At 46.5% G+C, this 25983-nt stretch overlaps 2 protein-coding genes across 3 annotated transcripts in view; both read right to left on the bottom strand.

The window, feature by feature from the left end:
* Positions 1–4649: 4649 nt before the first annotated feature.
* LOC103188157 (protein FAM193B) lies at positions 4650–19135 on the bottom strand. Of its 2 annotated transcripts, none has more exons than XM_007908027.2 (7): positions 18832–19135; positions 12534–12726; positions 11529–11759; positions 10217–11357; positions 5743–5817; positions 5282–5363; positions 4650–4869 (listed from the first exon to the last, which is right to left on the bottom strand). In XM_007908027.2, the coding sequence occupies exons 1-7, from the start codon at positions 19032–19034 to the stop codon at positions 4827–4829; spliced, it is 1968 nt and encodes a 655-aa protein (XP_007906218.2). In that variant the 5' UTR covers positions 19035–19135; the 3' UTR covers positions 4650–4826. The 2 variants fall into 2 exon arrangements, with proteins under 2 accessions (XP_007906218.2, XP_007906219.2); XM_007908028.2 differs by having other exon boundaries at positions 10217–11354.
* Positions 19136–22636: 3501 nt separating this feature from the next.
* Positions 22637–25983, bottom strand: part of LOC121850034 (protein FAM193B-like) — a 29631-nt gene continuing 26284 nt past the window's right edge. The window contains exons 3-4 of the mRNA XM_042339936.1: positions 23225–23267; positions 22637–22712 (exon numbers count right to left, since the gene is read on the bottom strand). Coding sequence (XP_042195870.1) covers positions 22690–22712; positions 23225–23267 — 66 coding nt within the window. The 3' untranslated portion in view covers positions 22637–22689. The remainder of the gene's footprint in view (positions 22713–23224; positions 23268–25983) is intronic.

Below are 25983 nucleotides of genomic sequence, written 5' to 3'. Positions count from 1 at the left end.
ACAGACAGTCTCCACCTACAGACAGACAGTCTCCACCTACAGACAGACAGTCTCCACCTACAGACAGACAGACTCCCACAGACAGACAGACAGACTCCCACAGACAGACAGACAGACAGACTCCCACAGACAGACAGACAGACTCCCACAGACAGACAGACAGACTCCCACAGACAGACAGACAGACTCCCACAGACAGACAGACAGACTCCCACAGACAGACAGACAGACAGACTCCCACAGACAGACAGACAGACAGACAGACTCCCACAGACAGACAGACAGACAGACAGACTCCCACAGACAGACAGACAGACTCCCACAGACAGACAGACTCCACAGACAGACAGACAGACAGACTCCCACAGACAGACAGACAGACAGACTCCCACAGACAGACAGACAGACAGACTCCCACAGACAGACAGACAGACAGACTCCCACAGACAGAGACAGACTCCCACAGACAGACAGACAGACTCCCACAGACAGACACCCACAGACACCCACAGACAGACAGACAGACAGACACCACAGACAGACAGACAGACACCCACAGACAGACAGACACCCACAGACAGACAGACACCCACAGACAGACAGACAGACACCCCACAGACAGACAGACAGACTCCCACAGACAGACAGACAGACTCCCACAGACAGACAGACAGACAGACACCCACAGACAGACAGACAGACACCCACAGACAGACAGACAGACTCCCCACAGACAGACAGACTCCCACAGACAGACAGACAGACTCCCACAGACAGACTCCCACAGACAGACAGACAGACTCCCACAGACAGAGACAGACAGACTCCCACAGACAGAGACAGACTGACTCCCACAGACAGACAGACAGACTCCCACAGACAGACAGACAGACTCCCACAGAAAGACAGACAGACTCCCACAGACAGACAGACAGACTCCCACAGACAGACAGACAGACTCCCACAGACAGACAGACTCCCACAGACAGACAGACAGACAGACAGACTCCCACAGACAGACAGACAGACAGACTCCCACAGACAGACAGACAGACAGACACCCACAGACAGACAGACAGACACCCACAGACAGACAGACACCCACAGACAGACAGACAGACACCCACAGACAGACAGACACCCACAGACAGACAGACAGACAGACAGACAGACACCCACAGACAGACAGACAGACAGACAGACACCCACAGACAGACAGACAGACAGACACCCACAGACAGACAGACACCCACAGACAGACAGACAGACAGACACCCACAGACAGACAGACAGACACCCACAGACAGACAGACACCCACAGACAGACTCCCACAGACAGACAGACTCCCACAGACAGACAGACTCCCACAGACAGACAGACAGACTCCCACAGAAAGACAGACTCCCACAGAAAGGCAGACAGACTCCCACAGACAGACAGATAGACAGACTGCCACAGACAGACTCCCACAGACAGACTCCCACAGACAGACCGACAGACAGACAGATTCCCACAGACACACAGACTCCCACAGACAGAGAGACAGACAGACTCCCACAGACAGACAGACAGACTCCCACAGACAGACAGACAGACACCCACAGACAGACAGACCGACTCCCACAGACAGACAGACACACGCCCACAGACAGACAAAACGACGAACACACTCCCATGAACAGAGACATAAACACTCCCATGGACAGATAGACCGACACACTCACACGGACAGACAGGACACACTCCCACAGATACACAGACACACTCCCACAGACAGACAGGTGGACGGACACACTTCCACGGACAAACAGACAAACGAACACACTCCCATGAACAGACAGACGTAAACACTCCCATGCTTCAGACAGACGGACACACTCCCACGGACAAATGGACAGACACACTCCTCGAAGGACGGACAGACAGATGGAAACACTCCCAAGAACAGACAGACACACTTCCATGGACAGATGGATGAACACACTCCCACAGACAGACGGATAGATGGACGCACTCCCACAGCCAGACGGACAGACACACTCCCACAGATAGACAGACACACTCCCACGAACAGAGAGACGGAAACACTCCCATGGACAGACAGACGGACACGTTCCCAGGGTCAGTCAGACTGTCATGAAGAACAGACAGACACATTCCCCGAAGGAAAGGCAGACAGACACACTCCCAAGAACAGACAGATGGACACACTCCCACGGACAGACAGACGGACATTTTCCCAGGCACAGACAGACAGACACATTCCCCGAAGGACAGACACACTCCCACAGACAGACACACTCCCAAGGACAGACAGACGGACAATCTTTTACTGCCAGATATACAGACAGACACACACCCACAGATTGAGAAGGGAGGTGGACACACTCACACTGTCAGACAGATGGACACTCTCCCATGGACAAACTCCCATGGACGGACAGACGACCATACTCCCATGGAGAGACAGGCCGACAAACTCACCGAAGGACAGTCAGACGGACACACTCCCAAGAACAGATGGATGGAACCATAGACAGACAGACAGGCACAAAATACACTTCCATGGACTGACAGACATATACACAGTCCAACGGATGCACAAACACACTTCCACAGACAGACGGACACACTCCCATGGACAAACAGATAGACACACTCCTAAAGACAGATGGACAGACATACTCCCACAGACAAGACACACTACCACTGACAGAAAGACAGACACTTTCCAAAGACGGACACACTCCCACGGATAGACTGACAGATGACAGACGGACATTCTCCCATGGACAATATAGACGGACACAGTCCCACGGACAGACAGACAAACTCCGACAGACAGACGGACACACTCAGATGCACAGACAGACACACTCCCATGGACAAACAAGACACACTCCCACAGATAGACAGACTGACACACTCCTACGGATACACAGACACACTCCCACAGACAGATAGATCAACACATTCCCATGGACAGACAGACTCCCATAGACAGACACACTCCCACAGGCAGACGGACAGGTGCCACTGCCAGACATACAGACGGACACACTCCCACAGACAGACAGATGAACACAACTCCACAGATAGACAAGGCAGACGGACACACTCCCACGGACAAACAGGCACACTCCCACGGACAGACAGACATATGGACACACTCCCACGGACAGACAGACACACTCCCACAGATGGATACAGACAGGCGGTCACACCACCAAGAACAGACAGATGGACACACTCCCATGGACAGACACTCATTCTCCCACAAGCAAACACACACACACCCCCCAAATACAGACCCTCTGCCTCCCATACACACTCTCCCACCCGCACAGACGCGCGCACACAGATACTCTTCCACACCCACACTCCCTCCCTCACTCCCATCCCACACTCCCTCACTCACTCTGAACAACAACTTGCAATTATATAGCGTGCTCCACCATGGGCGGCATCTCAGAGCGCTTAACAATGGCGGGGCCCACAGGCGCGACCTGAAGATGGGGAAGGAAGGGGCGAGGCAAAGGGGTTGAGGTAGGGAGTACCAAAGTTTGAGGGTGCAGTAGCTGAAGGCTCGGCCGCTGCTGGTGGAGCAGAGGATTTGGGGGACGGAGAGGAGGCCGGACCCAGTAGAGTGGAGGCAGCGGGTACTGCTGTGGGGAGAGAGGTTTGACAGATAGGGGGTACCAAGGAATGCAGGGATTAAACACTAGAGTGAGGATCTTGAAGTTGATCTGCTCTAGGACAAGGAGCCAGTGGAGTTTGGCAAGGAGTAATCAGGTGAGAATACGGGCAATGTAGTTTTGAATGAGCTGAATTTTGTGAAGAGTGGAGGAGGGGAGATTGGCAAGGAGGGCGTTAGAGTAGTCCAGCCAAGAGGTGACAAAGGCATGGACAAGGGTTTCGGCAGGTTTTGGGGTGAGATATTGTCGGAGACGGCCAATGTGGCGGAGGTGGAAGAAAGCGGTGCTGGTCAGGAACCGGATGTGGGGAACGATAACTGCGGATCAAACCTGATGCCTATGTTGCGCACGGGTTCGGTGAGTTTTAAGGACAGGTCGGGTAGGTTGAAAATGTCTGAACAGTGAGACAGAAGACGTCGACGGGAGCCAAAGAGTATGGCTTCCGTCTTGTCGACGTTTAACTGCAGGAAATTTGCGCTCATCCAGCTCTTGATGTCCGACAGACAAGCTGACAGATCATCAGGGGAAAGAGGCCGCAGCTGAAGGTGGAAAAGTAGAGTTGAACGTCATCCACATACATGTGGAAGTTAACCCTGTGTCTGCCAATGACATTACCGAGAGGGAGCATATAGATGAGGAAAAGAAGGGGGCCAAGGATGGATCCTTGGGGTACCCTGCAGGTGGAAGCGTGAAGAAAAGTCCACACAGGCACACCCACACATCACATACTCTTCCCCCACCATTCACACTCTCGCCCCCCCGCACACCACACACACTCTGACACAGACACTCACTCCACACACTTTCATGCACACTCACACACAGACACTCACACACAATCTCACTCACGCACTCCCCCCTCTCTCCCCACCCCCAATCAGCTGTGAGGTTCACTGTCTGCAGCGGCAGGAGCCAGCGGTTGTTAAGGACATAGTTGTTAAGAGACGCGCATGCCTTCCTGACAGACTGCAGCAATGGCCGTTATTATTTTCACTCTCTGCGATGCGCCTCCCAACTGCCGGCTCCTGCTGCTGCCCTGGGAGGATGGTCTTGGGCTGGATAAAATCAGCCACCGTGCTGGATGCCGGCCGCCTGTTGGGCCATGCTGGACTAGATGGACGTTGGTCTTTTTATCGTTTAGCAATTCCTTTGTTCCTAGCTCTGCTGCACTTTCTACAAGGGAATAGCAAAATAAAGTCTTCCAAGCTATGTGGTTTTAGCTGTTAGACTCCAGCAGTTACCCCAAACGCACCCTCTAGGCTTCCCAAACCTTGGCTCTTACCATCCTACACCTAATACTTTCCAGAATTAGGTAAACAGGATATGTCCCTCCAGGGAATGCACATTCCATTCCAACAATCTATCCCTGGGATTTCCATAGGTGGGATGAGTGGAATTCTCAGTTTGGTTTGGATATTCTTAAACAAGGCAATGGGTTTCTGTGTCAGACACCCGGCTGACCAAAAAAAAAAAGTCTAATTGAAGAACTAGAAATCGCTAAGGATATTATTCCAAAGATAAAGGCAATCCTACAAACATGAACACTCATCCTGTCAATATAGTGCCTTCCTGCCCAACAAGTTACCTCTTGAAATGTTCCACTTCACGGTCCGTTTCATCCATCTCAACACTTTCAAGATCAAGGTCTTTAGGAAGAAATACATCATCTAATGAAAGGGGGAAAAGAACATTCAGGAAGCAAACCAGGCTCAAATAATTATTCAATAAACACTGCACAGACACATTTCAATTAGAACTTGCCAAGTGCAGCAGAGTCCCATTTAAATAACATTTTATGACTTCAATACAATCCAACAATGCTGAAGTGTGTTCTTCAGCACATTAATCATAATACATATAATACTGATACTGACAGTATTTGCGTGCTAAAGTAAGAATCTAGCTTTCATTTACGTACAATCTGCATCGTCAGAAGTCTGGTCCAGTCGGTCAGACCATTAAGTTGCTACTGTACTGGGCAGGTTTGGGGTCTGGACACAAGGACAGTTGGACTGGTAATAACTCATTTCACTGGCGATTCCTTACCACTGTGTTTAGGCCTTTGAGTAGCAGAGGAAATCCTCGCACCGCCCTGCCCTCCGGCTTCATCAGTTCTCATCACTGGGGAGTTTATTTTAAAAACAGTAACATTATTATTTACAGAAAATGATCAACAGATTGCAATTCGCTACATGAATTCCTGACAATGATCATTACGGTAGAAAAACTGGGCAATTAAAAAGACCTAAACATTGATGGTTCTATGTCATGCTATGACCTAGTTACTAACCTAGCTTCAAATTAATGCAACCATTCTCTTTATTTTCACTATGTCTATAATAATACTTGCATTTGATATAGCACAATATATAGTTGATACTTTTAGTGAGCAGCTCATCCATCACAATATTCCACCACAAGTTTTGTACATATTGTACATACTACATCCCAGGAGGGTCCAAACTTTTGGTCGCCAAGAGCTGGATTCCCTATTTGAGAAAGGTCCACGGGCCACATAAGCAATATTTGTGCATTTACAAAGCACCGGTTGGAAGGACACCTCAAAGCACTTAACACTGTCGGCTGGGCACCTGAGCTGGGGGTGGGAGCCAAGAGAGGTGGGATGCGGGAGGGGTGGGGGAAAAAGATGACCAAAAGCGTGGTCAAAGAGTTAGGTCTTCATGTATCTTGAAAAAGGGGAGTGAGGGAGTCAGAAGGACTTCAGTAATGGAAAACAAGAGAGTGGGGGCAAAATGGTGATGATGGGTCAGATGGGTTGTGGGGACATGAAGCAAGCTCTGTAAAGGGAACGGACAGGTTGGGAGGTCGCAGAGGTACGGTAGGGAGGGGGGTGGAATGAGGGACAAAGAGAAGTTTATCACTGGAGAAAGAGGGAGCTTTCTGTGAGAAAACTGCATGTCACTTGGTATCTGACTCGGTCCTCCCCGAGGCAATCTTCGATCATCTGTCCTGACGGTGAACCACGAAACACTGCCTGCACTTCAACTCTCTCTCTGCTCTCTCACTCTTTTTGCATCTCTCACCCCCATCCCCTCGCTCGTCTCTCCGCGCACTCTCACCTGTCACACTCCACCTTACTCCACCTCTCATTCTCTCCCCACTCTCACAAACACTTTCTCTGCTCTCCCAGTTTCTTTCTCTACCCACATTCTTTTTCTCAATCGCCCCCCTCACCTCTCACTGACACTCTCTCCTCTCCCTCACACTCTCTCTGCTCTCCCCCTCTGTCAATCATTCTCTCTTCCCTACCTCCCCCCTCCCCCACCCCCGTGGAAGTTGGAATGAACTGCTGGGCTGGATGTGACCTGCCAGTTGCTCCACGCTGCTGTATACAATTGATACATTTAAAAGTAGTCGAAAGCATTTATGTCCATGATCAGTTTCTAACTTGTAACCAGACTGAAGTGTGAGTTTCACGTGGTTTTTTGCTCAGGTTTTAAATTTCCCACATAAAAAGTCAGGAAATGATTCTATTCATTAAACTGACTGGGTATTCTAAGTACCTCCCCTCTATCTGTTATCGTGCAGTCGTGCTCAATCATCACATATAACGCCAATTGCGAAGAGGCCATGGACTTCCTCACCTCTAAAATTGATAATATCCCCCTGGCAGCTTCATCCTTCTGCCCCGTGTCGCCTACCACCATCTCCATTCCGTCTCCCTCACCTACCCCGCCCTCAACTCCTACCATGGCCCCCATCTCTCTCTCATCCACCATCGCCATAATGAAACCCACCATCTGCTGCCTTGAGCCCCTTCCCACCCAACTGCCGATCACCCAGCTCTCCCTCCTCTGCCCACTGCTGGCAGACACTATTAACCAGTCTCTCTCCTCAGGATCAGTCCCATTTTCCCTCAAAACCAGAGTTATCACCCGCCTCCTTAAAAAATCTACCCTCGATCGCTCCAATCTCGGCTACCACCGCTCTGTCTCAAACATGCCTTTCCTTGCCAAAGCTCTGGAACGTATTGTTGCCTACCAACTTCGTGCACACCTCTCCCTCCATACCCTACTCGAATCCCTCCAGTCCGGTTTCCGCCCTGCGTTCACAAGGAATGCGATCGTGAAAGTCACAAACGATATCCTCTATCTGTGACCAGGGCTCCCTCTGCCTCTCCTCGTCCTCCTGGATCTCTCCGCCACATTCGACACATCAATCACGCCATCCTCCTCCACCACCAGTCCTCCATTATCCACCTCAGTGGAAATGCACTCGCTTGGTTCGAGTCCTACCTCACAAAGCACCAGCAGTACATTTTGGCAAATGGCTTTTCTTCTCGCTTCCACCCGGTCACCTTGGCCCCTTTCTCTTCCTCATCTATATACTCCCACTCGGTGATGCCAATGGCAGACACAGGGTTAATTTCCATATGTATGTGGATGACACTCAACTCTACCTTTCCACCTCCAGCTGCGCCCGCCCCTGTTCCCTGATGTTCCATCAGCTTGTCTGTCAGACATTAAGAGCTGGATGAGCGCAAATTTCCTGCAGTTAAACGTTGACAAGACGGAAGTCATACTCTTTGGCTCCCATCGATGTTTTCCATCCCACGGTTCCGACTACTTCAACCTATCCGACCTGTCCTTAAAATTCTCCCGAACCCGTGCGCAACTTAGGCGTCAGGTTCGATCCCCGGTTATACTTCCTCCCCCACATCCAGTCCCTGACAAGCACCGCTTTCGTCCACCTCCGCCACATTGCCCATCTCCAACAACAACAACAAATTACATTTGTATATCGCCTTTCACGTCGGGAGGACGTCCCAAGGCGCTGGACAGTGTACAGCATTTCTGACCCGAGCTGGGGTTGTGGGGGAGGGAAAGGGATGTGGCCGAATGCCTCACCCCAAAAGTTGCCGAAACCCTTGTCCATGCCTTTGTCACCTCTCGGCTGGACTACTCTAACGCCCTCCTCGATGATCTCCCCTCCTCCACTATATACAAAATTCAGCTCATTCAAAATCCGCCGCTCGCATTCTCACCCACACGAAACTTCATAACCCGATTACTCCTTGCCAAACTCCACTGGCTCCCTGTCACAGAGCGAATTGACTTCAAGATCCTCACTCTAGTGGTTAAATCACTCCATTCTTTGGCACCCTCCTATCTCTCAAACCTCCTCTCTCCCCACAGAGGTACCCGCTGCCTCCGCTCTACTGGGTCTGGCCTCCTCCAGGTCACCCAAATCCTCTGCTCCACCATCGGTGACCGTGTCTTCAGCCACTACGCCCCGAAAGTTTGGAACTCCCTCCCTCAACCCCTTCGCCTAGCCTCCTCCTTCCCCATCTTCAGGTTTCACCTGAAGAGCTTCCTCTTCGATCGCGCCTACGGTCACCTTCCCCCTCCCACTGGCTCGGCCTTGGGTCCCGCCCTTGTTAAGCACTCTGAGACTCCACCTGGGGTGGATGCAAGTTGTTGTTGTTGTAGTGTATGTACTGCCAGAGAGGTGTCTTTGCGTACACTTTGTAGGATTCTTCATCTTTTCTTATTTGTGAAATCTTTATGCTCTTGAAATATTTTCAGTCGAGTAATAATTGTACTAACATCATAAAATAAAAGTCACTGGGAACACTCAGCAGGGCAGGCAGCATCTATCGAGAAAGGAGAGTGAGTCAAAGTTTCGGATCCACGATCCTTTGTCAGAACTGGGGCATGTTGGGAGGGAGTGGCTTTTAAGGGCTAACAGAGAGTGGGTGAGACTGGGCAAGGAAGACAAAGGAGAAAATGGGGTAGAGGACATGGGATGATGGGTTAAAGAGGTGTTAATGATGCACTTCATCTCTTCCTCCCAATCACACTTTCTCCATCCATGGTTTCCTACCCTGTTCCAATGAGCCACAGTCCAGCTCGAGAAACCTCATTTCTCTTTGACCGTGCCTTCAGCTCCCCTCTCAACTCACCACCCCCTCCTCGCTCCCTCCCTTCCCTCCCCTCACCCTGACCATTTCCCCCCGGCTCGGGTCCTGACCCAACTGTACAGCGCCTTGGGAAGTCCTCCCGACGTGAAAGGCGCTCAATAAATGGAATCTTGTTGTTGTTGTTGTTGTTGTAAGGACCTTATAGCCCTCTGGCCTCAATATTGATTTCAACAATTTCAGACCCATAACAGCTCACCTTCCCCCTCCCCTTCTTCTGTAACCATTACCATATTATCTGGGTCCCAGTCACACCGTTTCTCTCTGGTCTATTTTGTTGCAATTTCCACCCCCTTTGTTTCATCATTAACACCTCTTTAACCCATCATCCCCGGTCCACACCCCATTTTCTCCTTTGTCTTCCTTGCTCTGCCTCCCCGCTCTCTGTTAGCCCTTAAAAGCCTCTCCCTCCCAACATGCCTCAGATCTGACGAATGGTTATGGACCCAAAACATTGACTTACTTTCCTTTCTCCATAGATGCTGCCTGACCTGCTGAATGTTCCCAGCGACTACGGTTCTTAGATTTCCGTGATCTGCATTATTTTGCTTTTTTTTAGTATTATAGGCAGGTTAAACTCACTGACAGAGGTGTTGGGTTTGTCATTTTTCTTCTTCTTGTTTTTCTGATTCTTGCCTCTGGGCTGAGACGAGTCAGGTCCATGCTGCTCCCCCTGGACTCCTCTGGTATCAGACACTTCCACCTTGGCATAACTCGGATTTTTAATGTTGCCTTTCCTGTTCTCGGCAGCTTCAGAGTAGACTCCTTTCCATTTGCCTGGTCTGGGATCAGCACATTTGTCAGTTGCACTCCTTGCCTGGCTCTCTGGTGATTTGCTGTCATGGGCCTGGTTGCTCTTCTGTTTGGTGAATGAGCTGCAGGTGTGCTGTTTGGAGCCCTCCGCCTTTGGAGCTACAGTCTGCTCATGGTCCTTTCTTAACACCGCAGGTTTTCCCATATTGTCCTCTGAAGTATGCTGCTTGGGCTGCTTGGCCTGTTTCCCGCTTCTCACTATCTGCTGTTTCACTCGAGACTCTGCGGACGGCACCTGCAATCTGAATGCACTGGTATCTTCCAGTAGGAGTTTAGAATGATCAGCAGCCTTTGAAAGTAACAAACAGTTTTTGTTTGATTTCCTTCCGGATTGGGTTTCAAATATAGGCAACTCATTGTGTTCTTGAATTGGGGTGAATGTGTGTCTATTTCCATTTAACAAATGGTTCTGTACAGTGCCCTGGGTCATCATGGACAGGTTCAGGTTGCGTTTTTGATGGTCTATTATTGCCAGCTCCTCCTTGTCCATACTGCCATTGCTGTCATACAATAAGTCTTTCTCCACCGAGAAGATCTCTGGAAAATCATTCTTGTCCAAGGGCAGATCGCAGAGACTGAAGTTTGCTTTGATGGAGTCTCGGATTCGATCTTTAAGCTGCTCCAGTCTGCTGGTCAGAATGCTGCTTACTTGCTGCAACTTTACCTGGTGCCACAGTTCTTGCTGGTTAAGTGTTTCTTCTATATCATCTTGGATGTGCTGGTTGAGTTTGGAAACTTTTTCTTCGATGTCCTCTTGAATATGTTGGTTAAATATCAAAACTTTCTCCTCTATATCTCCTTGAATATGCTGATTCAGCAAAGACACTTTCTCGATGTCTTGTATATGTAGCCGTGATGGGCATGGCTTCTCTGGTCTTTGATCGCAAGCTTCTGACCGGGCTTTCTCCTGCTGGAACACACAGAGCCATGGTAAGATAAGGGTTCACATTTATCAGCTGCACAAACAAAATATATATTCAATTCAATGCATATTCTGTGAGGTTCTTCAAGACATTTCAATGTGATAAAATGCTATAACAAATGCAAGGATTATTATTTCTAACAGAGTAAAACAATGTACCTTTTTCTGCTTGTGGCGTGCCCTTTTAGCTGCTTTGGCACTGTTAGCTGGTTTCGGTTCTGAGCTGTTGATAAAATGTAATAGATCCTCGACATTTCTCTCATCCACTGGTGGCTCTCGGATGGAGCCATGGTTCAATTTCTGTGGAAGCTCCTCTTTGCGTTTTGTCAACCGCGTTCTTAGTTTCTCACGGATTTCTGTGTAGTTTCGACTTGTTGGAGCTGCAGGAGGCTAAGACAGAGTTGAAAAGTAGAAATGAACTCTTGCCTGTAATCATTCATTCTTGGCTCATGAAATGGGAAAAACAAAGCAGAACAAAATTTAATATCATAATACAGCCTTTCGTTTTGATCAATTTGCCTTTACAAGTTGATACATTTTGTAAATACATATCCATGATCTACAGCTGCAGTTATCTTAAAACAGAAGTGTCCGCAATTGTTTAACCATAACAGCATGTGTAATAAATATTTCAGCACAATTCTCCCTCAAACGATCAGGATCACTACTCCCTACTGGCCATCGGTTTTGCAAAACCTCTTAAGAAAGGTAGAGTTCACATTCTGCCCCATTTACATGCATGTCAATTCATTTTACAGTATATTCAGTATATGAAGCGCTTTGAGACGTCTCAAAGATGTGATAAGGTGCTATATCAAATGCAAGGATTATTATTATTATGTTAACAACTAACTAACTGGGTCACATGCAGTTTGTATGGCGTAGTTGCATACTACCAGTACCTCTAATCGTTGGCCTATCAAGGAGGCATAGTGGCTTTTTGGGTGGTTAAAAATGAGAAAGGAATGGATCACATTATTTCACTGTGCAAATTACCAGGGTAAAATTATTCTTCAGACTATTTTGGCGTACCCATAATCTTGCAAATAATGCTCAAAACTAACCTTCGCCCCGCATCTGTGATAGGAATGTCTACTATATTGGGACATTCCAATCACTGGTGTACACCTTATGATATTCATTTTCCAGTTGGGTTATGCTTACCGGCCCATGTCCAAAGAATTCGCAGTAGCAACAATCACAGTACTTTCCTTCTTTCTGATTAGCTGAGTGGGAGGTACATGAGCTGTGCTCTGAGCAGCTGTCATCTTCCTCCAGGCTCTCTTCAGCATTGTGGGCCTGTGCCAATGTGTAGCTAGCTTCGTTTGTGCACAGGTGAGTTTTGCACGACTGGTCTCTACAAGCAGGCAATAAAACAGGAGAGTTTTAAAAGAGGAACATTGCTACCACGGATTATACTGCGGAGTTACACACAGCTCCAAGAGGAGTGTTTCTTTTAAGAAAATGGTAAGACTTCAAACTCAGTGTGTACCAGAATCTGAATTCAAGATACAAGAGCCTGGTCATGCAAAAGGTACAGATTATTCTTGTTGCTGTCAACCACGTCCAAACTCCTGGTTTCCTCTGCCCACAAATGCTTATCTTTTCTCTGCATTAAAATGTTCTTGCTTTGTTTCTTTTCCTCGTTTGCTTTTAATTTCATCCTACTCTGGTCTTTAGTTCTTCAATCCAACAACCTTCGAAACAGTTGTTCTATTTTTGATTCTACACAGCAGTACCCAGAAGCCAGAAACGGCCACAAATACAGTACTAGTTTATTAGTCCCAGAATAATAACACACCGCCCGAAGGGAGAATTCAGCAATCGAGGGATAAGTAAGAACACTACACCATCAAAGTTCAAAGTAGACTATTTGCCTGGGCAGGAACCAAAAAATTAAGCTGATCACCATACAAACCAAGGAACAAAATGCATAACAATTGTAACCATCCTGAAAATATAAAGCAGGGACAAAGAATGTGATACGAATGGCTTCTCTTCACCAGTAAAGTAAGGTAATGTACTTCTAGAACTGGATACTCAGGGCTTAACAAGTCTCCAGAATGCACATCGGATGGTAAATGACACCATTTATAGCATTTAATAGGTTTACTGAAAAACACATTTGAAAATACATTGAAAGCTGGAATATCTGAATGCCAGGCCTCCGTCATCAGATTGTAACTAGAAATGCTCCCGAGACCTCTGCATGTGGCCAGACATTCTCCTAAAGCCCTCTTTCCATGGATCTTGCCCCCCCCTCTCTCTCAATGCACACTCCACCTCAATGAACTAACTGGGAACCCAGGCATGTTGTTTGACCCTTAACTGTCCTTTCTCCCCCACCTCCACAACATCACCTGGCTCTGCCATTGCCTCAACCCTCAGGTTGCCGAAACCCTCATTCATCACATCTAGGCTTGACTATGCCAACTCCTTGCTTGTCGGCCTTCCCAACTCTTCCCTCCACAAGCTGCAAATCACCAAGAAATCTGCAGCTTGTATCCTCTCCTGCACCAGGCTCCATGACCCACTTAACCCTCACTCTTGCCGGCTCTATTGGCTTCCTTTCCCTCAGAGGATAGAGTTCTCAATCCTCGTCCTCGACTACAAGGCCCTCCACTGCCTTGGCCCTTCCTTTGTGACCTGCTAACCGCCTTATCAACTTATCCGCTCCCTTCTCTCAGTGGGTTCCAGCCTGATCCACGTCACCCACCCAGCCATCAGCGGTCGGGTCTTCAGTCTTCCCCCCCCCCCACCCTTTGTAACTCCATCCCACATTCCCTTCGCCTTGCTCCCTCCATTGCCTCCTTCAAGGCACATCTCAAGACCTTCCTCTTTGACTGTGCCTTCGGCTACCCTTCTATTCTCCTTGCCCTCCACATTCCCCTATCCCATTCCCCCCCTCTGGTTCAAATCCCTGACTGTCCAGTGCCTTGAGATGTCCTCCTAACGTGAAAGGCGCGACACAAATGTAATTTTGTATTTATTGTAAAAACACAGTCTTCAATAAGGCACAGGAGCCAGTTACATACAACACAAAGAAAATTACATTTGTATAATGCCTTTCACTTCGGGAGGACGATCCAAGGCGCTGGACAGACATGAGTTTTGGACCCGAGCTGGGGGTCGGGAAAGGTGGAGGGCAGGGAGGGAAGCAAGGAGATCGAAAACACGATCAAAGAGGAGGTTCGTGAAGGAGGCAAGGGGGGGGGGGGGGGCGAGGCAGAGTGACTGCGGGATGGAGCTCCAAAAGGGGGCAGAGTGGCAGAAGGCCCGCCTGCCAATAGTGGGGCAAGCGAGACAGGGGACATCCTTGAGTCCAAAATTGTGGGAATCCGCTTAGCTGTCACTACCCTCCCAACCTCCACCCCCTCCCTACCCCCCACTCCGACCACTACCCATCCCTCCTTCCACGCCTTTGAACCTGTCACCCCCTCCTGTCTTCACCACCATATCCTCCATGAAACTCACTACCTGCTCCATGGACCCCAACCCCACCGCTCTCCTCAAATCCCAGCTCCACCTGCTTGCCCCACAACGACTGTGGAGTCCTGTAGCTCAGTGGTTAGAGCACTCGCTTTGCAAGTGAGAGACCTGAGTTCAATTCCAGGCAGGGCGAAACCTTGGGCAAGTTTCCTTACTCCACACGCCTAATAATAATCCCTCCAAAAAAAAAACAAAACAATAATTAAATTGGTCATTTTCAATCTACGACTGTTTGTGGGACATTGCTGTGCGCAATTGGCTGCCGCGTTCGCCCACAAATATACAGTCAATTCACTTTACAGTGTGTTCTGTGAAGCGCTTTGGGACGTCCTCCCGACGTGAAAAGCGCTATATCAAATGCAAGGATTATTATTATATTATAACTCGCCGACATCTTCAACCTCTCCCTGTCATCTGGCACTTTTCCTTCCCCCCTCAAAACAGCCACTATCACCCCCACCTTGAAGAAACATTCCCTTGACCCATCACAGCTATCCAGCTAGCAGCCAATCTTCCACCTCCCTTTTCTGTCCAAAAGGGTCTTGAGAGTACCGTTGCCTCCCAGTTTTGCTCTTTCCTCTCCTCCCACTCCCTCCATGAGCTCCTCCAATCAGGTTCCCGTACTGCCCACAGCACGGAAACTGCTCCTGTCAAGATCAAAAATGACATCCTGACCCTCTGCCTCCTCATCCACTCTGCCGCCTTTGATACTGAGGACCACTCAATCCTCCTCGACCACCTCTCCTCCCACCTCAATCTTCAAGATTCTGCTCTTGACTGGTTCAGGTCCTACCTTTCACACCGCCTCCACTTCGTCTTTGCAAACGGCTTCTCCTTCAGCCCCCGCACTATCTTGTGCGGTGTTCCTCAGGGCTCTGTCCTCGGTCCCCTCCTCTTCACCTTCTATATGGTCCCCCTTGGTGACATCATTCGCAGACATGGGGTAAATTTCCACATATATGCGGATGACACCCAACTATCTCTCCGCCTCAACTCCAGGACTACTGGGGTTCTGACCGACTGCCTGTCTGACATCAAGTCCTGGACGAGGGACAACATTCTCCAACTCAACGTCAGCAAGACCAAGGCCCTCCTGATTGGCTCGCGCCAGCGCCTCCGCACCTCGGGTGCTGGCAGTATCAGCATCTACGGTTGCACACTCAACCTTACTAAGCCAGTCAGGAACTTGGGTGTCTTGTTTGACCCTGAACTGTCTTTTCCCCTCCACATCCGCGCCATGACCAGCACTGCCTAACAGCACCTCCGCAACACTGCCAGACTCCACCACTGCCTCACCCCTCACCCATGCATTCATCACATCAAGGCTCTATTACGGAAACTCCCTCCTCATCGGCCTTCCCAACTCTTCCCTTCACAAGCTGCAGATCATCCAAAACTCTGCAGCTCGTGTACTTGCACACCAGGCTCTGTGACCCCATCACTCCCACCCTCGCCTGACTCCACTGGCTCCCCATCCTTGAGAGGATTGAATTCAAGATCCTCGTCCTCACTTTCAAGGCCATCCATGGTGTTGAACCCTCCGACCTCTCTGACCTGCTGACTCCCTACCAATCTGCCTGCTCCCTCTGTTCAGCGGGTTCCGGCCTGCTCCATGTCTCCCACCCGAACCGCCCTACCATTGGTGGCCAGGCTTTCAGCCTCCCTGCCCCTACACTCTGGAACTCCATCCCACAGTTCCTTTGCCTCGCTTCCTCCCTTGCCTCCTTCAAGGCCGGTCTCAAGACACTCCTCTTCAATCGTGGCTTCAGTTGCCTGACCACCTCTCTGCCTTCCCTAACCCCTGCCCCATGTTCGGGTCCTGATCCCTTACTGTCCCAACGCCTTGGGACGTCACCCTGACATGAAAGGTGCTCTATAAATGTAATTTCATTGTTGTTGACGTGAAGCAGGCTGGAGCTCGCTGAGCAGAGGGAGCGAGCAGGATGGTAGGGGGCATCAAGAACATGGAGGACTTTGAAGGTGAGGACCAGGATCTTGAACTATATCCTCTGTGTGATGGGAAGCCATGGAGTCGGGTGAGGATGGGGGTGATAGGGTCATAGAGCCTGGTGCGGGAGAAGACACAAGCTGCAGAGTTCTGGTCTCTCTCGTCCAAGAGAGCTTGACAGTGCAGAGCACGTCCAAAAAAAAGGCTGCTGGACCCTCACCAATCTACAGAAATTTTGCCTAATTTTTATTATTTTTTAAAAAAAATTAAAAAGCCTTAATGTTGCATAAAAAAATTAAATTATTCCTCATCTGCAGTCATAGAAGACGTGAAAAGCACTATATCAAATGCAAGGATTATTATTATTATTACTACTACTATTGCTGACAAGGTGTGCAGTTAACCCCTTGCCACTTCATCACAACTGCCTGAGCAATTGGTCCCAAGACACAAGAAGCTTCCTATCTAATTCTTCCATCTCCCCTTCTTCTATTAAGCTCCCAAATCAAGAAATAAAGAAATGGGGGATCAAACCTTCACTATTCCCTTATACAATGGTGTTGGATAAACGGGATTGGCCTGCTCAGTGGCACTCTCATCATGTGAGTCAGAAAGTTGGGGTTCAAGCCCCTTATTAGGTTTTTGAATAGAGCCCAGGCTGACTTCAGCAGTCGGGAATCCTGCATTGTCAGAGGTGGTGTCATTTGGATGAGACATTAAAACCAAGGTTCTGTCTATTTGTTTAGGTCAATATTAAAGAGTCCATAAATCTTTCAATATTAATATAAGGAAGTGAAATCTTGTTGGAAAAGAGAAGTGAATTCCCAGCATGCTGATCAAGAATGGTCCAGGTTTACTTCAAGGTTTTTTTAAATGAAACTTTCTATGCACAAGTTGCCTTCTGCATTTGCCTACAAATATACAGCCCCCTAGATTTGACACACCCTGTGAAGCATCTTGAGGCCCTAACTTTACAGGCGCTAACTACATAAAAATAATTATTACTTTCTTATAACTCAGTGTCATTCCATACTGTAACCAACAAGTCTTCAATGTCAGCCCTCTATGCAAGACATGTACAATGCATGTAAGCATTAACCGGGATCCGTTACCGTGAAGCACTCTGAGACGCTGTCCGGCGTGGAGGGCGCTATATAAATCCAAGTTGTTGTTGTTGTAGCTTCAGAATCTAATTTCGGTTGGATTTTTAAGTAGGAATTTTAAGCCATAGGTGATCAACTATTGCATCATTGAATTTTAAACAACTTCTTTAAACAACTGCGGATTTAAAATGCTGCTCATGAAACTTCATATGCAGTAATTCCCATGTATATTGTTGCAACAAAATGACTTGGGAGTAGACGAAATTCACGGCTCCATTCATCATAGAATCATACAGCACAAAAAGAGGCCATTCGGCCAATCGAGTTTGTGCCGGCTCTTTGAATAGAGCCATAAGAGTTTCCACATTACACAATCCAGAAAGTCACTAAGTCTGTGTGAAGTTGCTGCTTAGTGGAAATCCTGCCTCTGTGTGACATTAGCTGATGTCATACCAGTTCCTGTTTTACAATCCAATTTTATTGAAAAAAAGAGGAGAATCTAAGTCCTTACAGTAAAGTAAGTTTAGTCAAAATGAAAAGACCACCTTATTTCACTACCATCAGATGGAGAAACTGCAGCTTCATTACTTTGGTTTTACAGGCAAATGAAACTTCCATGTTTAAAGACCCATCATCCCTGTACCACTTTACTTACAAGCTAAATACCTGTCTGTATTAGTGGAAACATTCCAGAGCCTTTACCTAAATCCTTGCATTTCATATAAAGCTTTTCATGTCTTCTAGATGTCTCAAAGGGCTTCACCGAATAGATTGTGAAATGAATTGACTGTATATTCTGTGGGCGAAACATGTCCCATAAGCAGCCGTGGATTGAGTGACCAAATTTTTATTATTTTATCTTATTTTTTCTTGAGGAATTATTATCAGGTGTGTTTTTGTGCAATTTTGTGCAAATACAAACCTGCAGATTCCATTAGAAGGAGCAGCTGAACTTGGTGTGGCTACAATTGAGCAGGCTCCATTATAGTGACTGGTGCAGCCAGGGGCAGCCACTGCATTATTCGGAAAAGGAGACAGGCAGGAGGGGGCAGGAGAGCTGGCACCGGGAAGCACTGGGGTCACAAGGCCACCTGGAAGAGCAGCAGCTGCTTTTGACATGGACATGTCTGAAGATACACTAGTGGAGGTCACAGTAGTGGAAGTCTTAGATACATGAGGCAGAACATGTGGAAGCCCAGCTGTCACAGGTTGCCTCCGATTTGAGTTTGTGGAGGCTGTGGAGTGTGGCACAGAACAGAGAGATGTCGCAGTCACATGTCCGTATTGATGTTGGTGAATGGAAGTCACTGGTTCATTAGTAATTTGAGATGGAGATTTTTGTGTTGGAAGAAGAGGGTTGGAGGTCATGCCAGTGGGGCTGTTGGGAGGTGCTGCAAGGACAGAATATCTGTGATCTTCTGAGCAATGGAGCTCCCCACCTGGAAGACAAAATTCTGTTGGTCATTAGAGGAATGAAACCCAAAAACAGTGGGAAACTATCGAAAAAGAACACATAAAAACAATGATCACAAAAATTTAAAATGTAATGTCCACATACATTTCTGAATTCAAGAATGATATGAATCTTGAACAATAACAGCAGCAGCAAATTACCTTTGTATAGCGCCTTTGAACAACTTTACTGAATAAAAAAAAAGGTTAAACCAAAGGGCAACATAGACCTGGCTGAAGTGGTGGTAGTCAGGCCTAATCTACGACAAGTCAGCCTTTTCTCATTTAAGCCTTTACCGTGATCTTTTCCTCTTTAGACTGGCTATGCACTAACATTAATGGCCAATTGGGACATTCTGCATAGTGCGCTTCTTGTGCAGAATTAATTTTATTATTATTAATTAAAAAACAACAAAATGATATTTGTAAATTGCCTTTCACATCAGGAGGACATCCAAAGGCGCTGATCAGTCAGGGATCAGGACTTGAGCTGGGGGGGGGCAGGGTTGGGATGAGGGAGGGCAGAGAGGTAGGAGGGCGGCTGAAGGCAGGGTCAAAAGCAGAGTCTTGATTTGTGCCTTGAAGGAGGCAAGGGAGGCAGCAAGACAAAGGGATTTGGGATGGAGTTCCAAAGGGTGAGGGCAGAGAGGCTGAAGGCCCAGCCGCCAATGGTAGGACGGGAGACATGGAGCAGTCTGCTGAACGGAGGGAGCGGACAGGTTGATAGCAGGTCAGAGCTAGGAATGGGGAAAGCCATGGAGGGCCTTGAAAGTGAGAACGAGGACTTTGAATTCTATCCTCTGAGGGATGGGGAGCCAGTGGAGCCGGGCAAGGGTGATGGGGTCATGGAGCCTGGTGCGGGAGAGGACTGAAGCTGCGGAATTCTGAATACTTGTGGAGGGAAGGGTTGGGGAGGCCGATAAGGAAGGAGATTCCGTAGTCGAGCCTTGATGTGGCAAATGCATGTACGAGGGTTTCAGCCGCCTGAGGGGAGGTGAGGGAAGGCTGACAGAGAAAATATCAGTGCAGAAAAGATCTTTAGTCTTCTCATTTAAGTAATATCAGCGTGCTTCTCATCCCAAATAATTCTTCATTAACTAGCTTTTCCATTGCAGCTCAAGATATTTTGTGAAATATTTCCCGTACCTTACCCACTTCCCTTGGTCTCCAGATTCAGTTTTATGGATAGCTCCACTAAGAACGACCCTTCGTCAGAACTGGGACATGTTGGGAGAGGCTTTTAAGGACTAAAAGAGAGGGGGAGGCAGGGCAGGAAGACAAATGAGAAAATAGGGTAGAAGACAGGGGATGATGGTTTAAAGAGGCGTTAATGATGCAGGACAAAGGGGGGATTGCAACAAAACAGGGGAAAATGTGTTAATAATGCAAAACAATGGGGAGAATTGCCACAAATCAAGCAGACCAGGGAGAAAAGGTGTGTCTCGGACCCTGATGATATGGTAATGGCCACAGAATGGCCTCGGGAGGGGGAAGGTGAGCTGTTATGGTCTGAAATTGTGTTTTATTTAATATCAACTTATTTATATGGGACTATAATCCAGGACAATATAAATTCTGACTTAGAAAAATATGGTTTAATAAAGGACTGTCAACACGGATTTGTTAAAGGCAGATCGTGTCTGACAAACCTAATAGAATTTTTTGATGAAGTGACTTGTGACTTGATGAAGTTAATGGTGAATGAAGGTAGTGCAATAGACGTAGTTTATCTAGATTTTCAAAAGGCATTTGACAAAGTGCCACATAAGAGACTTAGAAACAAAATAGAAGCCCACGGTATTAAAGGGACTGAGGCAACATGGATCCAGAACTATCTGGGAGACAGAAAGCAGAGAGTGGTAGTAAACGGTTGCTTTTCTGACTGGAGGGAGGTGTGTAGTGGTGTCCCTCAGGGGTTGGTATTGGGACCACTGCTCTTTCTGATCTATATTAATGATCTGGACCTGGATATAGGGAGCACAATTTCCAAATTTGCAGACGATACTAAGCTAGGAAAAGTAGTCAATGGTGAGGAGGATAGCACCAGACTCCAAGGGGACTTAGACAGATTGGGAAAATGGGCAGAATTGTGGCAGATGAGATTTAATGTGGAGAAATGCGAAGTGTTGCATTTTGTTAGGAAGAATGAGGAGAGGCAGAATAAGCTGATGGTACAATCTAGAAGGTGGCAGGAGAGGTAGATAAAGCTGTTAAAAAAGCATACATGATACTATATTTTATAAATAGGGGCATAGTATACAAAAGTCAGGAGGTTATGTTGAATATTTATAAACTGCTGGTTAGGCCTCAGTTGGAGTACTTGCGTACTGCGTTCAGTCCTGGGAACCGCACTTTAGAAAAAATTTTAGGACATTGGAGAGGGTGCAAAGGAGGTTTATCAGGATGGTGCCAGGAATGAAGAAGCTTAGTTATGAGGAGAGGCTAGCGAAACTAGGATTATTCTCCCTAGAGCAGAGAAGATTAAGAGGGGATTTAATAGAGATTTTCAAGATCATGAGAGGATTTGATAGGTTGAATCAGGAAAAACTGTTTCCACTGGCATGTGGGTCAGTAACCTGAGGACTCCAATTTAAGATAGTTGTTAAAAGACACAGATGGGAGGTTAGGAATTTTTTTTTCACCCAGCGAGTTGTTCGGATCTGGAATGTATTACCTGAAAGGATAGTGGAAGCCGATTCAATAACAACTTTTAAGAGAGAAGTAGATGGGTATTTGGGGAGGACAGGATTGCAGGGCTATGGAGAGAAAACGGGCCAGTGGGATTGAGTTGGATTGCTCTTTTAGGAGCTGGCGCAGACGCGATGGGCTGAATGGCCTCTTTCTGTGCTGTATGATTCTACGAATATCAACAAGCGCCCAACCAGACCCACACAAATTGAATCTACAACACAGCAGATCACCTAACTTTAAACATGCTTTTCATACATGCTCCTAATTATGGGAGGGAACATTGTAGAAGGGTGAGGGTTTTGCTAAACATTATCTTACCCTGAACAGAAGTGATGCATTCACATGCATACTGATGCTACTAATGGAATAAGATGGAATACGTTAATTTCATGCATGTTTACTACAAAAACCTTTCATTGCATTTCAAGTGAGTTGCACTGGACCTTTGATGTATTCCAGCTTGAGGAAAGAATGCATAAAATAGGAAGCAAGTGTAACAGGGGATCAAAAATACCATTCGACCAGACTTCAGTAAACATTTTGTAGGACATTACCTGGTAGTGTTGGCCTTCTAGACATGTTCTTACATTGCACAGGACTGGCTTTTATGGAGACGCAGGAGGGCAATCTGGAACAGTCACTGCTTGCTCTGCTGGATTCCTGGTAATTGGATGGAAATGAAAATAAATCAAAGTAATTAAAAGGCACAATTTAATCAAAATGCATGCTGCAAATAAGCATCACCATCAAAAGGATTTTTTTGTTTTACAAAAAAAAGTACCTGAAGCATACCAACTCATAGGACACATAGCACACATAACTCAAATATCTGAAGTTTTTTTTTAATGTCAAGCATAGCATGCAAATCATTAAAGACCAGATGTTATCAATAAAACACCAGTTCAAATACAGTGACTTTGGTAGGGAACCCAAATCAAGTCTCTCAACTTTTCCACTTTTAGGATTCTGGCTCCCTACCTTTGTATATGTGTCATTAGAAGTGGCTGTGCATGGCAGAAGTTGTAATTGGTGTGGATGAGGATTACTGGGCCCCAATGAATGTCTATGCATTTGATGACAACAATGGATTGCAGAGTGGTGACATTTCTCAGTCGGTGACCTGTGATACCCAGAGACTCCATCTCCCTCTGTCACTGCTCTTGTTGACTCACCAGGCGCCTCTCGTTTATGTGCCTGACATTCACTCTGTCCAATCTGAAAGAAAAAGATGACTTTTACCTATATCCTACCACCCAACAGAGAACACAACAAATAAAGTCTGCACCAGTATCTTCTTACAAGTTACAAACACTTGTATCCGGCTTCATATAACAGCCCAGGTAAAATGTTATTAATGTCTGGGAAAAAAAGCTATGTTAGAACTTGATTAAAACTTATGATTGCTAGTTGCACAATTTATACATTGACTTTTTTTGTCTATGGTAGAGTGAAAAATCCAAGAAGTGTATCGAAATTACATATGAAGAGATACCAAATGTACTCCATTAATTGCATCCTCCCTGACAGATAGAGATGCTTCCCTGCTAATGGTTTGTAGCTTGAAGCACACACACCTGGCCATTTTGGTCACTTCATATTTAATTGCCCTGGACATCAGGAATGGAAGCTAAAAAGACCATCAAAGGCCTCACAGATTCAACCAGCGTCTCCTACTGTGGTATACAGTGCAAGTTGAAAACCCTGTTATAGCAAAATATAGCTCCTGTATAGCAACATGAGAACCACTTGACCTCCAGAAACCAATTATGTCATTTGTGTTTTCTCCAGGGAATCCTCTGCACATCAACCATGAGATCTCAGCTTGAGGTCAAAACTTGGCAAGGTAGTGTAATTTAAAGGGATTTTCTGAAGAATACTTAATTCATGTAGTAGGTCCCCCAACCGATTATTTTTACCATGTGAATGCTCTTCAAATTCCCTAGAAGATACTTTATTCCTCCTTTTGCGGAGTCCTGTAGCTCAGTGGTTAGAGCACTCGCTTCGCAAGCGAGAGACCTGAGTTCAATTCCAGGCAAAGGGCGAAACCTTGGGCAAGTTTCCTTACTCCACATAGAGCCTAATAATAATCCCTCCAAAACAAAAACAATAATAAATTGGTCACTTTCAATCTACGACTGTTTGTGGACATTGCTGTGCGCAAATGGCTACCGCGTTCGCCCACAAATATACAGTCAATTCACTTTACAGTGTGTTCTGTGAAGCGCTTTGGGAGGTCGTCCTGACGTGAAAAGCGCTATATCAAATGCAAGGATTATTATTATTTAGAGCTAAATTGACCAGGAATTTATACTGTTGCTAATGTTTCAAACAGATAGGACGAGAGTAATATACATTCAGCCCTCCCTGAAAGATACCAGACAAAAATGCATTACTGTACTAAATACTAAAAAAAGTGCCTCTTACTGTTCAAATTAAAGTTTTTCTCACTATAAAATAGGTTGATAAAAGCCACCAAATTCCACCTTGCTCGGGTGCAGTAGCACAGAAAGTTTAAATATAGCACTTTCTTTTATAGCATGCAAATAAATTGCATTCAATTCCACTTCCCCTTCTTGTGGCCTTGTTATAGTAATAACCCATGTAATTCTTCTTCCAGTGACTAATTTAGCAAGATTTCAAACACAATTATAGATTACTGTTTTCCACTACAGAATATTCAGTATTTATTCGATCTTTCAAGGACAGCATAATAATTAGTAATGGTCCAATGAAGAAATCATCCACCTGAAATGATTATTTTTGGTCAGCCGGGTGTCTGAAACCCATTACCATACTTAGACAGGTACCTGAGGGGAAAGGAAGCCAAACACAATAAAAACTATGGAGGTAAATAGATTTCATAAAAAGGAAACAAAGCATGTAATCTCATCTCTGTTCAAGGGACAATTAAAAAGAGCTTTTTCTTTTTTTGCTCTTGTAATTAGCTGAAACTTGAGAAAATAAGATTACTGCCCTATGTTCATTCCCCGATAATTTTAAATAAAACGTTTTATCCCTGTTTCAGCTGCTTTTGACCACTGATCAATCTGCAACATAATCAAATACTGATAGAATTTATACTACGGACATGCAAGAGAGAAAATAAAACAGCATTTCCCCCAAATAGATGAAATTTGAGTAACAACCTTCTTGGGACATCCTCCTGGCATGAAAGACGCTATACAAATGTAATTTGTTGTTGTTTAGCATTTTGGTCACTCAATATACAACTGTTTGTGGGACACTGTTGTGCACAATTGGCTGCCGTGTTTTGCCCACAAATATAGTCAATTCACTTTACAGTATATTCTGTGAAGCGCTCTGAGATGTCTTGAAGACGTGAAAAGCACTATATCAAATGCAAGGATCATTTATATATATATATATATATATATACACACACACACACACACACACACTTACACACATGTTGGCTGCTGAAGCACTGCCCTAAGTTTATGGAAGATGAGGCAAAGTTACACGGGTGCTTGCCCTTTAGTGGCCTTTCTAGCCACAGTCTAATTTGTTTTTTTTCCAGGTCAGTTTTAAATTGCCTATAGGTAGGGCTTCTAATTTTCCGGATTTATTAATTAGATTTTTCGGGGGTTATTTTTAGTGTTCATAAATCCTGGGGTTTCGTTAATATACTAAGAAAACTACACAGTGGAGAGGAGAGAGGCAGCCTCACAAATGCATGTACGGTATTGCACTTTTGTCAAGTTTCTTTCTGGGAGAGCTGAATGTATATTACTCTCGTGCCTCCCTCCTCTGAAATGCTTCATCAGATGCGCCTGCATCTGAGGAAAGTAACACATTCGCAGTTGACATACCAGGACATCGCCGAGAGCGAGAGAAAACCTCCCCTCGGAGTTGCATCAGGAAGGGTATTTCCAGTGTTTCCGGTACTTGTTGGGGGTTCAGAGTTAGTATG

The sequence above is a fragment of the Callorhinchus milii genome, unplaced genomic scaffold (assembly GCF_018977255.1).
Source record: "Callorhinchus milii isolate IMCB2004 unplaced genomic scaffold, IMCB_Cmil_1.0 Scaffold13, whole genome shotgun sequence".
NCBI lineage: Eukaryota > Metazoa > Chordata > Chondrichthyes > Chimaeriformes > Callorhinchidae > Callorhinchus > Callorhinchus milii.
Note: the sequence above shows the minus strand (reverse complement) of the source record. Positions and strands in the feature narration are given on the sequence as shown.

What these genes read in the sequence shown, in the direction of transcription:
- LOC103188157 (XM_007908027.2), bottom strand. Translation starts at nt 19,034, where the DNA reads ATGTCCATGTCAAAAGCAGCTGCTGCTCTTCCAGGTGGCCTTGTGACC. An exon ending in AATTCTTTGGACATGGGCCG is followed by an intron (nt 11,760 to 12,533) that starts GTAAGCATAACC and finishes ACTCTGTCTTAG; the next exon opens with CCTCCTGCAGCTCCAACAAG. An exon ending in CACGCCACAAGCAGAAAAAG is followed by an intron (nt 11,358 to 11,528) that starts GTACATTGTTTT and finishes TGTGTGTTCCAG; the next exon opens with CAGGAGAAAGCCCGGTCAGA.